At 34.7% G+C, this 20629-nt stretch overlaps 1 protein-coding gene across 1 annotated transcript in view; it reads right to left on the reverse strand.

Annotated features, from left to right (window-relative positions):
• Nucleotides 1-20629, reverse strand: part of Gabrg3 (gamma-aminobutyric acid type A receptor subunit gamma3) — a 586000-nt gene that overhangs the window by 533000 nt on the left and 32371 nt on the right. Inside the window, exon 3 of the mRNA XM_076848732.2 lies at nt 7039-7106. Within this exon, the coding sequence (XP_076704847.1) occupies nt 7039-7106 (68 nt within the window). The remainder of the gene's footprint in view (nt 1-7038; nt 7107-20629) is intronic.

Below are 20629 nucleotides of genomic sequence, written 5' to 3' on the forward strand. Positions count from 1 at the left end.
TATACCAGTGCCATGCTATTTTGGTTACTATGGCTCTACTATGTCTTTAAATCAGGGGTTGTGAAGCCTCCAGTTCTGTTCTTTTTGTTCAGATTGCTGTGGATATTTGGGGTCCTTTGGGCTTCTACATGAATTTTAGGATTATTTCTTCTAGTTCAATGAAGAATACAGAACAGTGATTAATAGAGGTTGGGAGGAGTTGTAGGGGGTGGATAAAGGGAGGATGGATTTGACCAGTTATCACTCTGTATATGCATTTAAATATCACTGAACCCTACTGATATGTACAATTAATATGTTAATAAAAATAAGATGTTTCAAACATTTTTTCAAAGGTTCAAAGTTTTGATGGCATGACTTATATTAGACCAACACTCTCACTAAGAAAAAATATAAAACCTAGCAAAATACAAGTTAAAGAAATCTTTTTGAAGAAGCCAAAAACAGAGCAGGCAGGCTCCCGGGGGTAAACTCCATTTCCCAATGCTGTTTCTCCCAGGAACTTGTCTCTTGTTGGCCTGGTGCAAAATGTGAAGGAGCTGGGCAGAGAGCAGCTGCTAAGATAAAAAATCCAGTTGAGCTTGAGGCAAAAACTACAGTTCAGTCAAAACAGGAGAGGCTGTGGTTTCAAAGAACACAAGTAACAGAAGAGTGAGCCAAGATTAATGTTTCCCCCTTGATCCATTTTCTGTCCACACTGTACAGAGTAAAGGGTTGAAAGCAATTATAAAAATGACTAAAAAGAGGAGCCAAATTTTAGCCATTTTATGGAGATTTAATCGGGATCTCTGGGGAACCAGATTGGGAAGACCAGAGCCCAGCTGAGCTTCAACAATGCAGATCAGCTGCACAACAGCTCAGACCTTCAGAGAGGTGGGCAAACATCACATAAAACCTCTACAAATTTTTGTGCACAATCAAAATTGCCAGGCATGTCAAGAAATGGAACCAAGCAAGAAAACAGACTATAGAAATGGAATCAGAGCCCAGATACTGTAGTTATCAACTGTGAATTTAATGGTTAATGTGTTCAAAAACACAGTTTGCAGAGTGGAGAATATAAGCAGAGAAAAGACATCTATTAGAATCAAATAAAATTTGAGAGCTGAAAAACACAGTCACTGAAATTAAGAACGCAACTGATAGTTTTGACAAATCACTGGACTCAGATGAAAAATGACTTAGGATGCTGAAAGAAAGGCCACAAGGTTTCCTACTAGTGAAGCAAGGAAGGCAAAAGGAAAGAAAGGATAGTATAAGCAGTAGGACAAAGGGGACATAGGAGAAATCTGTAAACTTCAAGTTCCTGGAATCTCAGATCTTGAGAAAAAGAAAATGGTGTTGAATCAATATTTTAAGAAACACTAGTTACTTCTTTGTGGTAAGAACAGTAAAAATCGTCTTGTGTAGCTCTTTGAAGCTTCCAATGCATTAATGCTAAATTTATTCATTATAAGGTACAAACAGAATCCAGTATTTATCCCATTTATTTAACTGTAATATTGTACCCATTGACAACTTCTCACCTTCCTGCTACTTGTCTCCCCTACCCAGGTGCTGATAATCACCATTCTACTCTTCTTTGAGATCAACTTTTTAAAATCTCATCTAAGAGATCATGTGGTACTTGTCTTTCTGTGCCTGACTTATTTCACTTAACATAATGTCCACCAGTTTCATTCATGTCATTGCAAGTGACTGGATTTCGTCCATTTTATGGCTGAAAAATAGTCACTCATATGTTGAAAGACACTTAAGTTGATTCCATATCTTGGCTATATTATAAGTGTTCTCACTACAAAGAAATGGTAAATATTGAAGGTCATGGACATGCTACCCACCTTTGTTTGATTTTTACACAATGTACATGTGAATCTAAACTTGGTTAAAGTACACCATAACCATGTACAATTATTATATGTCAATCAAAAAGAAAAAAAAGAAATAATGAGCAACAGTTTTGATGGAAGGTATCAAACCACAGATGCAAAACTTGCTATGACCCTTTTATGGAATAAATATGAAAAAAATCCTAAACAATGTTGGCAGCATATTATAGTAGCCAGCACTTCTTTTGGACTTTCCTGAAACTAAATGCCTTCAAGAAAATTCTACAAAGCAATAAATCATCCTCCAATAAGATCAACTTTTCTGGAATGGAGTTTATCTTCTACAGACCTTAATAAGGGCATAGCTACCTGGTATCATTTCTTAAAGTTTCAAATAAAAGGGGAACAGAGCAGCTTGAGGTTGGAGGTCCTCACATTTTCCCCCATGACTCTTGTTGCTACATAATATCCCATGAGTTTTATTTATCATATAATGAAATTCTGGTGAAGTTTAACTTGTTCCCATGACTTACACAGCCACCCCATTAATTTATGGGTAACTCACATTATAGTTACATCATGCTGACTCACTACCTGTCTTGGACTACCTCAGGCTGGAGAAGCCACATATGGTATAATTCCAAATATGTGACATTCTGGAAAAAGTGAAACTATGAAGAATGTAAAAAGATTGGATCTCACCATAGATCATGGAGAAAGGGGGGTGAATTGGGAGAGCACAGATGATTTGGGGGGAATATGAAAGTTTTGGGTATAATACTATAATGGTGAACACATATCAGGATCCTTCTGTCCAAATCCACAGGGTATACAGCATTGAGAGTGAACCCTAATGTAAAGGGTGCATACTGAGAATTCTCTGTACTGTCTATGCAAATTTTCTGCAAACCTAAAGCTTCACTAAAAAATAAAATCTACTAATTAATGCTTTTTTAAAGGAAAAGCAATCCTAACACTAGACTCATGCTGAGTCCTTTTCATCTCAAAGGTCTTGGTTAAAGCAGCAGCTATACTGGTGCATACATAGAGTTGCATTATCACCAGACTAACTGGAGAACAAGCCTGGGTTACCACCAAGTGGGTCATAATGAAATCCTTGTTCTGGAATTTCAATGAGCTTCAGTTAACTCAGCACAAATAAGAATAGATTCCCCACTATGATCTATAGAAGACTAACTTAGATGAGACCAACAGCATAGAGCAGGTATGAGAGCACTAGTTTTCTTCTTTCTTTTCCTAAAAGGCTACTTTAAGTGGATATTCTCAAAAATAAACCCACAAGCTCCCCTGCATGCCGCTTTAAAAAAAGAAAAACTGCATAGTCCTGAAACAGTTCGTGCACAATTCTGATGAGAAACTGTACACATTTAGATATGTTGTCATGACAAAAACAGAAGCTGCTACGAAAGCACTGTGCGAAAGAATATTCTCCTGGTCCCATCTGAACAAATTCTGATCTCCTTGATAACCAGCAAAAATGTTGATAACTGCAGAATAAACAAGACAATCAGAGTCAACCTGTTCAACAATATTGAAATGAACCTTCATTTTCATTTAGCAGGAGGAAGGTCTGAAATTAAATCTTCAATCTTAATAATGTCAACAAAAAGCCAAATAGGGAAAAGGCAAAGAGGAAGAAATAGTCCTTGTCTTCCCTAAGTTACTGATTGATAAGTTGCTGTTTGAGGGGAAAAATCATCATGCTATCAGGCTTTTGCTTTAAGGTAAAATGCCAATACAAATTTACATCCTGAAACCCTGCATACATCTCTAAATGGTGCTTTTTCCTGTAAATATTCTTTGATTGTTTTAAGTCTCTCCCATTTTTCTGATTATGTTTTTTTTTTCAATTGATGATTTTGTCCTCAATACCCATTTACATAGTCAGTTCTCTACTTTTAAATTTTTATTGTTGGAAGACCCAAATTTTGCTTTTAAGCATTTTATATTCTTTTACAATAGTATAACGTGGCTTCACAGATACAATGGGTATATGCGATATGTTCCCCAAGGAAAGAAGCAGTTCTGTAACATTTTGACTTCCCAGCAAAGTGTTCCAAATGCAAAGGTAAGAAATTCTCATCCTTCAAGAGGCGGCATGGAGGCCCACACTTCAAAAGGCCTTGGACACCTCCCGAAGGTCAGCAAGATATTTCCTCCTCTGGGGAGCTCAGCATTGAGCTTTATACCTGGCACCTAATGCATTTGTGCACTTGCTTGCCCCAGGGTAGAAATTCCTTCATCTTATTTTACCTGCATCCAACACAGTGCCCTAACACAGTAGCAACTGTTTAGTGAATAAACAAAGAGAGATACAGAGAGATTCACCCACAGAGAACATAGAAATTATATGTATAAACGTGTGTATGTGTGTGTGTGTGTGTGTGTGTGTGTGTTTTAAACAAACCCTTGCCTACCCCATGCTTTGCTGAGCTGAGGTATGTCAGTAGTATATTATCTCTTCCTCATGAAATTAGATGCAGGTTGGAAGGACAGCAGAATATTGCTGTGGGTATATACGTGACTGCATGACCAATGCAATTCTGCAACCCATACACTCAGAAAAATGAGAAAGTATATCCCATCTGATTCAAATGTATAATATATCAAGATCATTGTACTGTCATGTGTAACTAATTAAAACAAATAAAAAAAGAAATTAGATGCAGGAATGGCCTAGATTACCTCAGCTCTGCCAAGAATGGACTGTAAACATGCCACTATTTCCAAAGTAAAACATTTGCTATTGATCAGCTTCTCTACTGTTGCCTGGAGAGCAAAATAAAAAGCAGCAACATTCATTGGTCCATCCTTTCACTACAGTAGAGTCACATTCTTGAAAGAAAAACATGGACTAAATGAAATTTCAAGACATTCAGGGCATTTTTATTGTTGTTTTTTAAATAAGGGGGTTAACTGGAAAAAGTTTTATGTTCCTATCCCTGTTCCAGAAAAAACCCTAACATTGGTAACTTGCTATATCTCTGTAGCAGGATGTATATGTTGCTTAAGCCCAAGGATTTTTTATTTATTTATTTATTTATTCATTTATTTATTTATTTGAGAAGGAGGCCTTAAAATGCCTCAGGCCATTTTGATTAGGAGGTTCCTTATCTTTAGATGAAAGGGCCAGAGTTTAAGATTTTAAATCCTTAATGTCAAATGTGTATCCTTACATGGTTGTTTTTTTCTTTAAAAAGGTAAAAGGAGGTTTGACCAGAGATTTTGCAGGAGTTGAATTAAAAGCTAATCTCATGAAGTGTGATCTGCATATATCTAAGGTAGAAGTGGGCTTTGCACTTTTCCAAACACTGTGATCTGTTTTGGAGAAACCTTAGGGCAAAGTCAAATCTTTGGCTTCAAGGCCTCAGCCTGAGAAGAAAGAGTGATACCCCATGCACCCACCCCCTGGGCATTCCTTGGGACATAAATCTCTCCCCAGTCCTGTCACACACTGTTATACTGTTTTGTAACCAGGGACCTTTCCATACTGTCCTACCCAGCAAACTTTGCCCTGTCAGTCAAGTTTCAGATTGATATGACCTTAGTGGAGAAGTGTGTTCTGTTCTTCCAATTTTCCTGTGGAGGGTGCCTAACTTTGCAGAGTTCTTATCATATGAGAGTGATATCACACACTTTGCATCCTCTTCTGATACCGTGATTTCCAGATGATTTCAACAACAAAGCTTAATACTGAGCACAGAGTAGATTTCAAAGATATAAGAAATCCCTACATATGCAAATGTAAGAACACTTTGTTAAAATAATTAACTATACATCTACAGAGGTACCTTTGTTTTCAGTGTTAGGCACAAATTACTGTTACATATAAAGCTGCTAAATAAAATGCTGTGTAACAAACATAAGCAAATAAAACTCTAATATAATAAATAAATACATAAAGAAATGATTACTCTCATGCAGTCAACTAAGTAATTACTTATCAGGAAAGGAACTATGAGATTTGTAGCTTGATTTTATTACAAAAGCCATCTGTAGTCCATGGGCTCTATAAAGTAATTCTCTTTTATTCATTTTACCTTTATGTTCCAGTTTATTGATAGAGGTTATGGAGATTTTTTATTAATTGGGGGATTGAACCCAGAGCTTCAAACATGCAAATACATGCTATACCACTGAACTACACACACCCAGCCCCAAGAATGGTTTTTTGAAGGATTTACCCATATGCATAATTTTACCCCTCAATGGAACCTTCATATCACCAAAGATAAGAACACTTTTAAAATCTGGCAGTGCAATCTTGCTACTAATTGTGGAGGGTTTATTTCCATCCACAGAATACTGCAATGAAAAGAAGACATGTGAGTTAGCATTTTGGATATTCCCTACTTTCAGTCTCACACGTCATCCTTTCAGGACAAAATGTGTAGGAATGAGCACAGGAAAGGCCCTCAGCATGGAGCCATCTGTGACATGGCTTGGGGCTACAAATGCAAGCCTTCTCTAGGAAACCTTCATATTCCCACAGGTGGAACACACAGTATGCAGCCTGAAAGAGGAGGCTTGTATCTTATTTTCCAGGATATCAGCACTCGCTGAGCAGCTAAGCACCTTTTCATGGGGAAAGACTTCTTTCACAGTAAATAATCCTTAGCTCAATTTGCTTATAAGTCTGTAGAAACACCCTTCTCAAGGAAAGCATATACTTGATCCCATACTTTCTCCTGAAATAAATAAACAATGACAGCTGATGGACCCTCAGACACTTCCCTGAAGACGAGTATAAACTGGGTAATCACCAAAACCTTCCTGAGAAACACTTAAAGGCAGATCTCTTGGATCTTGTTTAACAAGAAACCAAAAGTAACAAGCTGACATTTATATTCACTCCTAATATTAAATAGCTCGATTAAACCAATGATCACACAATTGCAAGTAATCCCATCTGAAAATCTATGTGCTGTAAATACTCGAACAGAGAAGAGGGAAGTAGGAACATTTCTTAATCATCAGAGCAGTGTCTCCCTGCTTACGTCACAAATTCTACCTCTTGATTTTTTTTTAAATCATCTTCAATATTTAAACTACCAACAAATACTATAGATTTAAGAACTGAATCTTGAGTTTTAAATCTACATGGTAAATCTCAAGCAGAAATCCACAATGAGAATGTAAACCAAAAGGGGTGCTACAGCCATCAGATCAGAAAATAAAATCTTCTTACCATGTTTATTGATGACACAGGACCAATGCTGTTAACATAAATGTCAACATCAATTACGGTCGGTTTTACTGTGGAGAAAAACACACATATGTTAATACTTTGTGCTAGAAAGAAGAGAGCACAATTCAATGCCCCAATGACTCATTCACTACTTACATCTCAGGCTTGTTGGAAACATATGGGTGAATTTTTCTTTGGGATGTGTCTTGCGTTTGCAATGCAAACCCTGCCTGTCTTACTTTTTAAAATTTTCAAGGAGAAAATCCTACTTGCATTTATTAAGTTCTAGGAAAATAAGACTTTACCCAAAGCAAGTTGCTAGTGAAGAATGACTACAGTTATTCTATAGCAGTAGTTAATTTTATAGCAAATATATGAGACAAAATACAAGACATTATATAAGTAATTTATGTTAAAGCTTTGCTATAATACTAAATACACAAGATAAGCACTATCAGGAATGTACCAGTATTCAGGTTAGTTATCTATCACATGGCTATCTAGCAAATTCCAAAGCAAAGTAACTCAAGAAAAAGTTCTAGTAAGTTCATTGCCAAAGAAAAATTTAAAACATTGTTTATTGATATTATTATGTCTTAGAGTTAAATTCTATAAGTTAAAAATGAAGAAAATGTCAGTAAGTCGAAGAATTTCTCTTCCAAATCTTCTGTGCATTAACTTATGAGCACATAAATGTTATATGATCAGAAGATGTGATAGCTAATGTTGCACATCAGTTTGTTTGTCTAATGAAAAAACAAAACAAAATAACAAAAATAGTTTCTGCTTTCATGTCAGAAATCAAAGTGAGTGAGTCCAGTAATGAGACTGCCAAATCAGCAGACTTCTAAATCAGGGAGCAGAAATCCTCTGAAAGGTAGGACATTCCCTTTCTCACCATTTAGTGACTGGCAAAGGAAAGGACAGAGGCAATTTCAGAATATTTCTGTCCAGAAGGAATATGAACAAGACTTAAGAAAATTTCCACATCAAGTTTCTATGGAAACAAGAGTAGTTGTATCTGCAATTATTTCAATGAGCCTTCTTCAATTTTGCTAAATATCTGATCATTCACAAATAGACTCTGCACTCCACTTTTCAGACTATGAGTAGCACCTCTGAGCTCTCTATCTCTTGTAAAATTGTGTATCCAGTATAACTTGGGCAACAATTTTCATAATATACAAAATGGAACAATGATTCTGAATTTGAACCAACTCCTCAAACATCTGTCAGCACAATGAAGTTATATTAGCTCCAAAAAGCTAATATCATTTTTGGAAAGAACAACCCAACAAATGCTATGCACTGCGTTCCTAGTGCCTGAATTTCATCAAAGCAGTATTCTACATTTTAGATTAAGCTTTACTAACAACTATGAAAATTAAGTATCATCTTTTTTCAACCTCACTAGATTCGATAAGTGTTCTGTCTGCAAACATCGCATAAACTTTATGCCATACAGAAGGCTGTGAAGTCAGTCACTTGGGTACTTAACTTTTTCAAGAGACATTTCTGGCAATTCTGCAATATTTACTAGTCTTTAGGTTTTCAGAGCTTTTTAATCTCATCACATTAATAGGACCTATAGATATAAAGCTTTAACAACTTAAAGTAGGAAACAACAAATATATTAAGAATAAAGGTTTTAAGAGATAGAAATGTGGAGTAAACACACATGCACAAAACCTGAGGGAAGTTAATTGTTTTGGTACATTATCTCTTAGGCAGAATCATGCTAGCATGAATGAACCATTTACGAAAGTTGCTCTAACAACAGTACTCAGGAAAGAGACTGGCGGTTTAGGCTTTATAACTCAAAGACTCAAAATTCACCTCTGACAAATTACCTTTGACAAGAGTGCATGGTCATCCAATGAGGAAATTAATCTTTTCAGCAAATGAGGTTGGGAAAACTAGATATCCATAAGCTAAAGAATAAAGTTGCATCCTTACCTTATGTCACATACAAAAATAAACTCAAAATGGATTTAAGACCCAGATGTAGACCCAAAACTACAAAAGTGTCAGAAGAAAACAGAGGGGAAAAGCTTTGTGACATCAGCCTTGTCAATAATTTCTTGCATTTAATACCAAAAGCTCTGTCAACAAAAGAAAAAAATGGATGAATTTGACTCCATCAAAATTAAATCTTTTGTGCATAAAAGGCACAGCAGAGTTTTAAAAAAGCCACCCAGAGAATGTTTAAAATATTTGCAAATCATATATTTGACAAGGGTTGCAATTCAGTTCAGAAAGAACTTCTACAATTCAATATTAAATGTGCAAGGAATTTAAATAGACATCTCCAACAAGGAGATAAATGAATGACCAATAATCACATAAAAGAATGATGAACCACTTTAGTCACTAAAGAATATAAACAGAAAACAGGAGATACCATTTTTATGCTTTATGAGGGTTACTATTAAAAATAAAACAAAAAATCAGAAAATAACATGTGTTGGCAAGGATGTAGAGAAATTGGAATCCTTGTGCACTGGTACTAAAAAGCAAGATAACACAGTCATGGTGGAAAACAGTATTGTGGTTCCTCAAAATTAAACAGAATTACCACGTGACCTTGTAATCACACTTCTGGGTATTTATACAAAGGAATTAAAAGCAGGGATTCAAAACAGACATTGGTACACCTATGTTAACATCAGCATGATTCACAGTAGCCAAAGGTTAAAAGCAATTCAAGTGTCCATCAACAGATGAATAGATAAACAAAATGTGGAATACAATAGAATGTTGTTTAATCTTTAAAAGGAATTAAATGCTGGCACATACTACAACAGGGATAAGCATTATGGATTTGATTTTGAGTAAATAATGCTAATTACAAAAGGACAAATACTGCCTGAGTCCATTTATATGAGTTATCTGGAATAGTCAAATTCACAGAGACAGAAAGTAGAACGGTAGCTGGCAGAGACAGTAGAGAGGGGGATGGATACAGATTTTGAGATGGGTACAGAGTTTTAATTTTTCAAGATAAAAAGAGCTCTGGATGAGGATGGTGGTGATGGCTGCACAACACTGTGAGTGTGGTTAACATCACTGAACTGTGCACTTAAAAATGGCTAAAATGTGGCTCAATTGTAGAGTATTTGCCTTGCATTCATACTGCCCTGAGTTCAAGCCCCGGTAACACACACACACAAACACACACATACACACACACACACACACATACACACAAATGGTTAAGAAGGTAAATTTTATGTTTTTTGTATTTTACCACAACAACAATTTTCAAGTGCTAAGTCCTAGAGGAGGAAGAAGGATAAAGAATTGCACAGAGGTAGAAAATCTAAGAATGGCAATGAGAAAGAGCAATTCTCCCAGAGGAAAGAAAGAGTGGACTATTTTCAGTGTTCTGACTTTTGTGGGGCTGTCCAAGGGATTGGTTTCTGTGTTGCTTGAGTTTAAGTGCTAAAAGAAACAAGCTAACAGGTTGGTGAACTCTGAGAACAAAGTCAAGGATGGCTTGGTTTCAACACCAGAGTCTGTAGAACTATAGACAGATATTAAGAGAGCTCCAGTACATCAGCTTGTTATAACACCAAAGAAGCTGCAGTACTGCAGAGAGATATTAGCGAAAGCTTCTGAGTAGGAATCAAGACACTTCTTCAATTACTCTAAATGAGAAAGTTCACAGAGGACACATCTAAAGGAAAGGCTTGAGAGGTCTCCAGAACCTCTGGCCACTCTCATTGATGAAAGTTCTTTCTGTACAAAACTAGACCACAAAAAAACTAAGAAAGGTGGCTGATTTTTCAAATACCAAAGTCCCACAAAAGATAACAAGGCATATACAAATAAAGGAAAATATGACACAGTCAAAAGGATAAATTAAATCTCCAAATCTGACCCTAAAAGGGATCTATGAATTACCAGACAAAAAATCAAAAATACTGTCACAAGGATGACCAATTATATTTTTAAAAGCACAAAACTAAATGAAATCAGTGAAATAATGCATGAACAAAATTAAAATATCATTAAAAATCTGAGAAGAGAGAGAAAACAACAACTACAGCTATAGAATACAAAATTAATTAATTGAAAAATTCATTAATGGGATTCAACAGCAGACAACCAAGCAGAAGAAATCAGCAACTTCAAAAATAGTACTTTGACATTATCAAGACAGAAGAATAAAAATAAAAAGTTAATAAAGAAAAAGGGCCAGAGGCAGAATCACACACCTGTAATCCCAGCAGTCAGCAGGCTGAGGCAGGAGGATAAGGAGCTCAAAGCTAGCCTCAGATATGGCAAGGCACTAAGCAGCTCAGTGAGATTCTGTTTCTAAATAAAATACAAAATAGGGCTAAGGATGTGGCTCAGGGGTTAGTGCTCCTGAGATCAATCCCTGGTAACCACCCTCCAAAAAAAAAAAAAAAGAAAGAAAGAAAAAGATAAAAAGATAAATGAACAGAGTCTACAGACTTATGTACACCATTTTGGGAGTTCCAGAAGAGGAAGAAAAATAAAAAGGTACATAGAGAACTCCTTGAAGAAAATATGTCTAAAAACTTGCGAAGTCTGAGGACAAAAATTGACATACCAACCAAGGAGATAGAAGAATTTTCAATAAAAATCAATCTAAAGAGACCTACAAAGAAATACACAATAAGCAAACTGTCAAAAGCCATAGACAAACAGAATCTTGAATGAAGAGACTTGTCATATACAAGGATTAATTGTCATTAGACTTCTAAGTAGTCAAAAGAACAAATTAAATCTCTAAATCTGACCCTAAAAGGGATCTATGAATTACCAGACAAAAAATCAAAAATACTATCACAAGGATGACCAATTATATTTTTAAGAGCACACAACTAAATGAAATCAGGAAAATTATGCATGAACAAAATAAAAATTACAAATGGAACATTCTCCAACTTTGTAGGCTAGAAGAAGAAAAAAATAATGTCAATCAAGAATACTATATTCAATAAAAATTGCCCCTCAAAAATTAGGGAAAAGCAAAATATTCCAAGATAAACAAATGCTGATGAAGTTATCACCACTAGATATGCTCTATAAATAATGCTGAAGGGAATCCTTCAAGTCAAAGCCAAAGGATGAAAAAAGTAATATGAAAATTAAAACTTGCTTGTAAAGCTTAATATACAGAAAAATACAGAATCCTGTAATTTTGTAACATGTGCACAAATCACCTTTAAATCTAGTACAGAATTTAAATGCAAAAGCATAAAAATAATAACAAACAGATGTTAATTAACATAATATACAAAGAGATAATTGTATCATCAATACTATAATGGGTAGGGAATAATTTTAAAGGAGTAGAGTTTTTATATGAAATTGAAGTTGATATCAGTTTAAAATACATTATTATAATTTTAAGATATTTTATGTAAGTATAATGATAACCACAAAGAAATAAAAATGAGAAGAGAATCACAATATATTACTCAAAAAAATCAGTGAAATAAAATAATAGGGCAGCGAGAAAGGAAAGGAGAGAAAGCTATAAACATGTAATGGGAGGAGTAAAGAAAATAACAATAGAAATTCTTCCCTTGTTAGAAGTTACTTTAAATTGAACTGGATTAAAACCCTAATGTAAAGTCATAGATTGGCTGAATGCAGGAAAAAGAAAAATCCAACTAATTATGATCTACAATAGACTCACACCTTAGATGCACACATAAGGTCAAAGTTAAACAATGTTTAAAAGATCCATGCAAATGGGCATAGGAACCTAACAAGAGCAGGAATAACTATACTTCTATCAGACAAAAAGGACTTGGAGACAAAACTGTCATTAAAAAAAAAACAAATAAATTATACAATGGTAATGCAGATAATTCATCAGGAAGACATAATAAGAAAAAATACAAATGCACCTGTATTAGACAGTTTACATATAAATGAAGCAACATCAACCGAACTGAAGGGAGTAATAGGAAGTAACACAATAAATGTAGGACAGTCAAGACACCACTGTCACATGTTAAACAACTAAACAGAAGATAGACAAGGTAAAAGAGAACTCAAACACTAGAGACCAACTGGAATGAACAACCATACACAAAACACTTTGATTGACAAGAACAGAATATGCATACTCTTAATTACAAATGAAACATTCTCCAAGATAGACTTCATAGTAAGCCACAAAACAAGCCTTAACAAATAAAGAAGCAAAATAATGCAAAGTACCTCCTCCAACAACAAAGGAATGAAACTGGAAATCAATAGCAGAAACAAGAAAATTGATAAATACAAGAAAATTAAACAACTCCCTCTTAAACAACTAATGGCTCAAGAGAAATGACAATGAAATTTAGAAAATAGCTCATGACAATGAAAAAGAAAGAGCAACATACCAAAACTAATGGAACATTGTGAAATCAGTAATCTCCTTTAGGATATTAAAGCAGTAAATGGTTACATTTTAAAAAAAGAGAGAGAGAGAGCAAAGATCTCAAATCAACAACTTAACTTCACATCTCAAGAATCTAGACACAGCAAAAAAAAAAAAAAAAAAAAAAAAAAAACCAAGAAATTTTAACTAAAAGAAGAATATAGTAAAGATGAGACAGAGATCAATGAAATAGACAATTAAAAAAATAGAAAGGATCCAAGATGGTGGAGTAGAGGAGATACCATTTCTGGCTGCTCTGTGCATGAATCCAAGAAAGCAGTCAGGCAGCTTTTTTCTTTCTCTCACTTTCTTGTCTTTCTTTCTTTCCTTTTTATTTTTCTTCCTCCTTCTCTCCCTCTTTCAACCTCCTAATTTTTACTATTTTTACTTCTTGTAATTTTCTAAATACATACATGTTTTTTTTATGCATTCTCTGTCCTCCCACATACTTGTCTACCCTAAATTACCTCCTGTCTATTCCCTGCTACTAAACCTCTTCATTAAAGTTCTCCTCCAAATTTCCTAACTTGTATTAATCCCATTCCCTCGAATCTTTCCCTCTTAACATCATACGCCCGACCCCCAGTACTCTGTCCACCACCAGAAACTGTACACCTTTTATGAAACTACTGATTATATTTTAAATAATAATTGAATCCAACTTTTCTAGACATTGAGACTAACTATAAATGTCTTAATAACAATAATTTGCTCATACTTGATGTATTGTTGATATTGGGAACTGTCAACATTGTTCTTCCCCACAAAGGAGGGATCTTGGAACTGTACAAGAGCACCACAAATCTATAGGGTAAAAACAATAACACACCAATCCCACAGAGCTGGAAAGAAATGCGAGCAACATGAAAAGACAAGGGAAAAAAGTACCACAAACAATTCAAGGCAACACATCATTAGAAGAATTAACAGCTACAGCAGAAAAAATAACAGATAAAGATTTCAGGATATACATGAATCAGATGTTTTGGAATCTCAAAGAAAAATTGAGACATAAATACAGATTGTGAAAGATCACTTTCACAATGAGCTACATAAACAAATCCAAGAAGCAAAATATCATCTCTACAGAGAGATAGAGGATATACAAAAAAAAAAAACCAGAAATCCTTAAAATGAAAGAAATAATAAACCAAATTAAAAATTCGAATGAGAGTATCACCAGCAGAGTAGACCACTTAGAAGACAGGACATCAGACAACAAAGACAAAGTATAACATCTTGACAAAAATGTAGACAGCACAGCAAAAATGATAAGAAACCACGAGCAGAACACCCAAGAATTATGGGATAGCATAAAAACACCAAATTTAAGAGTTATTGGGATAGAAGAAGGCGTATAGGTCAAAAACAAAAGAATGAGCAATCAGTTCAATAAACTAATATCAGAAAACTTTCCAGACATGAAAATGAAATGGAAATCCAAATCCAAGAAGCTTACAGTACGCTAAATGTGGAAAACCACAACAGATCCACAACAAGACACATTATAATGAAAATGCCCAACATACAGAATAAGGAGAGAATTTTAAAAGCCACAAGAGAAAGGAATCCAATTACATATAGGGGTTAACCAATTATAATAATGGCAGATTTTTCAACACAGACCCTGAAAGCTAGACGATCCTGGGACAACATATTTCAAATTCTGAAAGATAATGGGTGCCAACCAAGAATCTTGTATCCAACAAAACTAAGCTTCAGATTTGAAGATGAAATAAAAACCTTCCACGATAAACAAAAGTTAAAAGAATTTACAGCTAGAAAACCGGCACTAAAAAAATCCTTGGCAAAATATTTCATGAAGAGGAAATGAAAAACAACGATCAAAATCAGCAGAGGGAGGTAGTACACTAAAAGAAAAAATAATCAAAGAGGAAAACCAAGTCAAGTTAAATAACAAAAATAAACAAATATGGTTGGAAATACAAACCATGTCTCAATAGTAACCCTAAGTGTTAATGGCTTAAACTCACCAATCAAAAGACACAGGCTAGCAGATTGGATTTTAAAAAAAGATCCAACAATATGCTGCCTACAGGAGACTCATTTTATAGGAAAAGACATACAGATTGAAGGTCAAAGGTTGGGAAAAATCATACCACTTACATGGACTGCGAAAGCAAGCAGGGATCTCCATACTCATATCAAATAAAGTAGACTTCAAGCCAAAGTTAATCAAAAGGGATAAAGATGGACATTACATACTGCTCAAGGGAACCATATGCCAACAAGACATAACAATCATAAATATATATATTTCCAAAACAATGGTGCAGCTATGTTCATCAAACAAACTCTTCTCAAGTCCAAGAGTCAAATTGACCAAAACACAATAATCTTGGGTGACATTAATACACCTCTCTCACCACTGAACAGATCTTTCAAACAAAAGTTGAATAAAGAAACTATAGAGTTCAATAACACAATTAATAACTTAGACTTAATTGACATATATAGAATATATCAACCATCATCAAGCAGATACACTTTCTTCTCAGCAGCACAAGGATCCTTCTCAAAAACAGAGCATATACTATGCCACAGGGCAACTCTTAGCAATACAAAGGAGTAGAGATACTCCTCACATATCAGATCAATAGTAATTCATCACCATGCATTTTATCAGATCATAATGGAATGAAATTGGAAAGCAATAACAAAATAAAGAATAAAAATTTCTGCATCACATGGAGACTGAACAGTATGCTATTGAATGAACAATGAGTTACAGAAGACATCAAGGAGGAGATTTAAAAAGTCTTAGAGGTAAATGAGAACAAAGACACAACATATCAAAATCTCTGGGACACTATAAAAGCAGTACTAAGAGGAAAATTCATTGCATGAAGTTTATTCCTTAAAAAAAGAAAAAGTCAACAAATAAATGACCTCACATTACATCTCAAAGCCCTAGATGTAAAAAGAAGAACAAATCAGCAGCAAAAGCAGTAGAAGGCAAGAAATAATTAAAATCAGAGCTGAAATCAATGAAATCGAAATAAAAGAAACAATTGAAAAAATTGAGAACTAAAAGTTGCTTCTTTGAAAAAATAAATAAAATTGACAGACCCTGAGCCATGCTAACGAAGAGAAGGAGAGAGAGAACACAAATTACCAGCATATGTGATGAAAAAGGCAGTATCACAACAGACACTACAGAAATACAGAAGATAATTAGAAATTATTTTGAAACCTTTTACTCTAATAAAATTGAAGACAGTGAAGGCATTGATAAATTTCTTAAGTCATATGATATGCCCAGATTGAGTCAGCAAGATATACACAACTTAAACAAACCAATATCAAGTGAGGAAATAGAAGAAGCCATCAAAAGACTACCAACCAAGAAAATCCCAGGACTAGATGGATACACAGCCGAGTTTTACAAGACCTTGAAAGAATAACTAATACCAATACTCTTCAATTTATTTCAGGAAATAGAAAAAGAGGGAGTACTTCCAAACTCATTCTGTAAGGCAAATATCACCCTGATTCCAAAACCAGGCAAAGACACATCAAAGAAAGAAAACTTCACACCAGTATCTATAATGAACATAGGTGCAAAAATCCTCAATAAAATTCTGGCAAATTAAATACAAAAACATATCAAAAAGACTGTGCATCATGATCAAGTGGGATTCATCCCAAGGATGCAAAGTTGGTTCAACATACAGAAATCAATAAATGTAATTTATCACATCAATAGACTTAAAGATAAGAATCATATGATTATCTCGATAGATGCAGAAAAAGTATTTGACAAAATACAGCACTCATTTATGTTCAAAACCCTAGAAAAACTAGGAATAATAGGAACAGAATCTCAATATTGTAAAGGCTATCTACGCTAAGCCTCAGGCGAACATCATTCTAAACAGAGTAAAATTGAAGGTATTCCCTCCAAAATCTGGAACAAGTCAGGGATGCCCTCTTTCACCATTTCTATTCAACATAACTCTTGTTGAAACACTGGCCAGAGCAATTAGAAAGATGAAAGAAATTAAAGGAATAAGTATAGGAAAAGAAGAACTTAAACTAGCACTATTTGCTGATGATATGATTCTATACCTAGAAGACCCAAAAAATTCCACCAAAAAACTTCTAGAACTAGTAAAGGAATTCAGCAAAGTAGCAGGATATAAAATCAACACCCATAAGTCAAAGGCATTCCTGTATATCAGTGACAAAGCCTCTGAAAAGGAAATGAGGAAAACTACCCCATTCACAATATCGTCAAAAAAAATCAGATACTTGGGAATCAACTTAACAAAAGAGGTGAAAGATCAATACAATGAAAACTACAGAACCCTAAAGAGAGAAATCCAACTAGACTTTAAAAGATGAAAAGATCTACCTTGCTCATGGATAGGCAAAATTAATATCTTCAAAATGACCATACTACCAAAATCACTATACAGATTAATGCAATTCAGATCAAAATCCCAATAGCATTCCTCATAGAAAGAAAAAGTAATCATGAAAATCATCTGGAAAAATAAGAGACACAGAATAGCTAAAGCAATTCTAAGCAGGAAGAGCAAAGCAGGTAGCATCACTATACCAGACCTTAAACTATACTATAGAGCAATAGTAACAAAAACAACATGATATTGGCACCAAAACAGACCAGTAGACCAATGGTACAGAATAGAGGACACAGAGACTAATCCACAAAATTATAATTATCTTATATTAGACAAAGGTGCCAAAAACATGTACTGGAGAAAAGATAGCATCTTCAACAAATGATGCTGGGAAAACTGTAAATCTATATGCAACAAAATGAAATTGAATCCCTATCTCTTACCATGCACAAAACTTAACTCAATATGGATCAAGGACCTAGGAATTAAACCAGAGACTCTGCGTCTAATAGAAGAAAAAGTAGTCCCTAATCTTCATCATGTGGGATTAGGCCCCAACTTCCTTAATAAGGCTCCTATAGCACAAGAATTAAAAACAAGAATCAATAAATGGGATGGGTTCAAACTAAAAAGTTTTTTTCTCAGCAAAAGAAACAATCTGCGAGGTGAACAGAGAGCCTACATCCTGAGAGCAAATTTTTACCTCTCACACATCAGATACAGCAATAATCTCTAAGGTATATAAAGAACTCAAGAATCTAAGCACCAAAAACAAACAAATAACCCAATAATAAATGGGCCAAGGACCTGAACAGACACTTCTCAGAAGAGGATATACTATCAATCAACAAATATATGAAAAAATGCTCATAATCTCTATCAATCAGAGAAATGCAAATCAAAACTACCGTAAAATATCATCTCACTCCAGTCAGAAAGGCAGCTATTATGAAGACAAACAACAAATGTTGGCAAGGATGTGGGGGAAATGATACATTCATACATTCCTGGTGGGACTGCAAATTGGTGCAGCCAATTTGGAAAGCAGAATGAACATTCCTTGGAAATCTGGGAATGGAACCACCATTTGACCCAGCTATTCCTCTTCTCAGACTATACCCAAAGGACTTAAAAACAGCATACTACAGGGACACAGCCACATTAGTGTTTATAGCAGCATAATTCACAATAGCTAAACTGTGGAGCCAACCTAGATGTTCTTCAGTGGATGAATGGATAAAAAAAATGTGGCATTTATACACAATAGAATATTACTCAGCATTAAAAAAGAATTTAATCATGGCATTTTCAGGTAAATGGATGGCATTGGAGAAAATAATGCTAAGTGAAGTCAGCCAATTCCAAAAAACAAATGCCTAATGTTTTCTCTGATATAAGGATGGTGACTCATAGTGGGATAGGGAGAGAAAGCATGGGAGGATTAGATTAATTCTAGATAGGGAAGAGGGGTAGGAGGGAAATGGAGAGGGAAGGGGATTAGCAAGGATGGTGGAATGTGATGGTCATCATTATACAAAGTACATGTATGAAGACTTGAGTTGGGTGTCAACATACTTTATATTCAAACAGAGATATGACAGTACTTTGTTGCATTACAATTCTTAATACACATATATACTACAATTTTTTCATATCTCTGTATATAATGTGTATTAAGAATTGTAATGCAACAAAGTACATGTATAAAGGCATAAATTGGCATGAACATACTTTATATAGAGAAATAAGAAAAATTGTGTGCTATATGTGTAATAAGGATTGTAATGCATTCCACTGTTGTCATGTATTTTTAAAAAATGGAACAGAAAGATTAGGAAAGCCTGGGTCCCTGATGGATGTATTGAACAGTTTGTTTAGGCCTGGATTGTCTACCTTTGTATGGCTCATTTTGTAAGAAAAAGAAACCCCTATTTGTTTAAGTCAAAACGCACACACACAAATAAAATGCTGAATGTTTTCTCTGATATAAGGAGGCTGATTCATAGTGGGGTAGGGAGGCAGAGCATGGGAGGAACAGATGAACTCTAGATAGGTCAGAGTAGTTGGAGGGGAAGGGAGGGGGCATGGGGTTATTAATGATGGTGGAATGTGATGATCATTATTATCCAAAGTACAGTACATTCAGACATGACTGGTGTGAATATACTATGTATACAAACAGAGATATGAAAAATTGTGCTCTATATGTAGAATAAGAATTGTAATACATTCCACTGTCATATATAAATTTTTTAAAAAGGAAAAATATAGGAAAAAATCAGTAAAACCAGAGCTGGTTTTATGAAAAGATCAACAAAATTTACAAGTCCTTAGCTAAACTAATTAATAAAAAAAGAATGAAGACTCAAGTACCTAAAATTTAAAATCAAATGAGATATTGCAACTGATGTCATAAAAATAAAAAGGTTTATGGGAGTATTGTGAACAATTATATGTGAACACATTCAATAACCTAGACAAAATGTATAAATCCCTAGAAATATACAACCAACCGAGAGTGAATCATCATGAAATTTAAAAAAAAAAATCTTAACAGACCCATAATTAGCAAGGAGATTGAATCAGTAATAAAAACCTCCAATATAGAAGAGCTTAACACCAGATGGCTTCACTGGTGATTTCCACCAAACATTTAAGGAAGAATTAACACTAATCCTCCTCAAACTCTTCCAAAAATTAAAAATAGGGAACATTTCCAAACTCCTTCTATGAGGCCAGCATTGCCTGATACCAAAGCCAAAAACACTACAGGAAAGAAAATGATAGGCCAATATCCCTG

Source organism: Callospermophilus lateralis, chromosome 3 (assembly GCF_048772815.1).
Source record: "Callospermophilus lateralis isolate mCalLat2 chromosome 3, mCalLat2.hap1, whole genome shotgun sequence".
Taxonomy (NCBI): Eukaryota; Metazoa; Chordata; class Mammalia; order Rodentia; family Sciuridae; genus Callospermophilus; species Callospermophilus lateralis.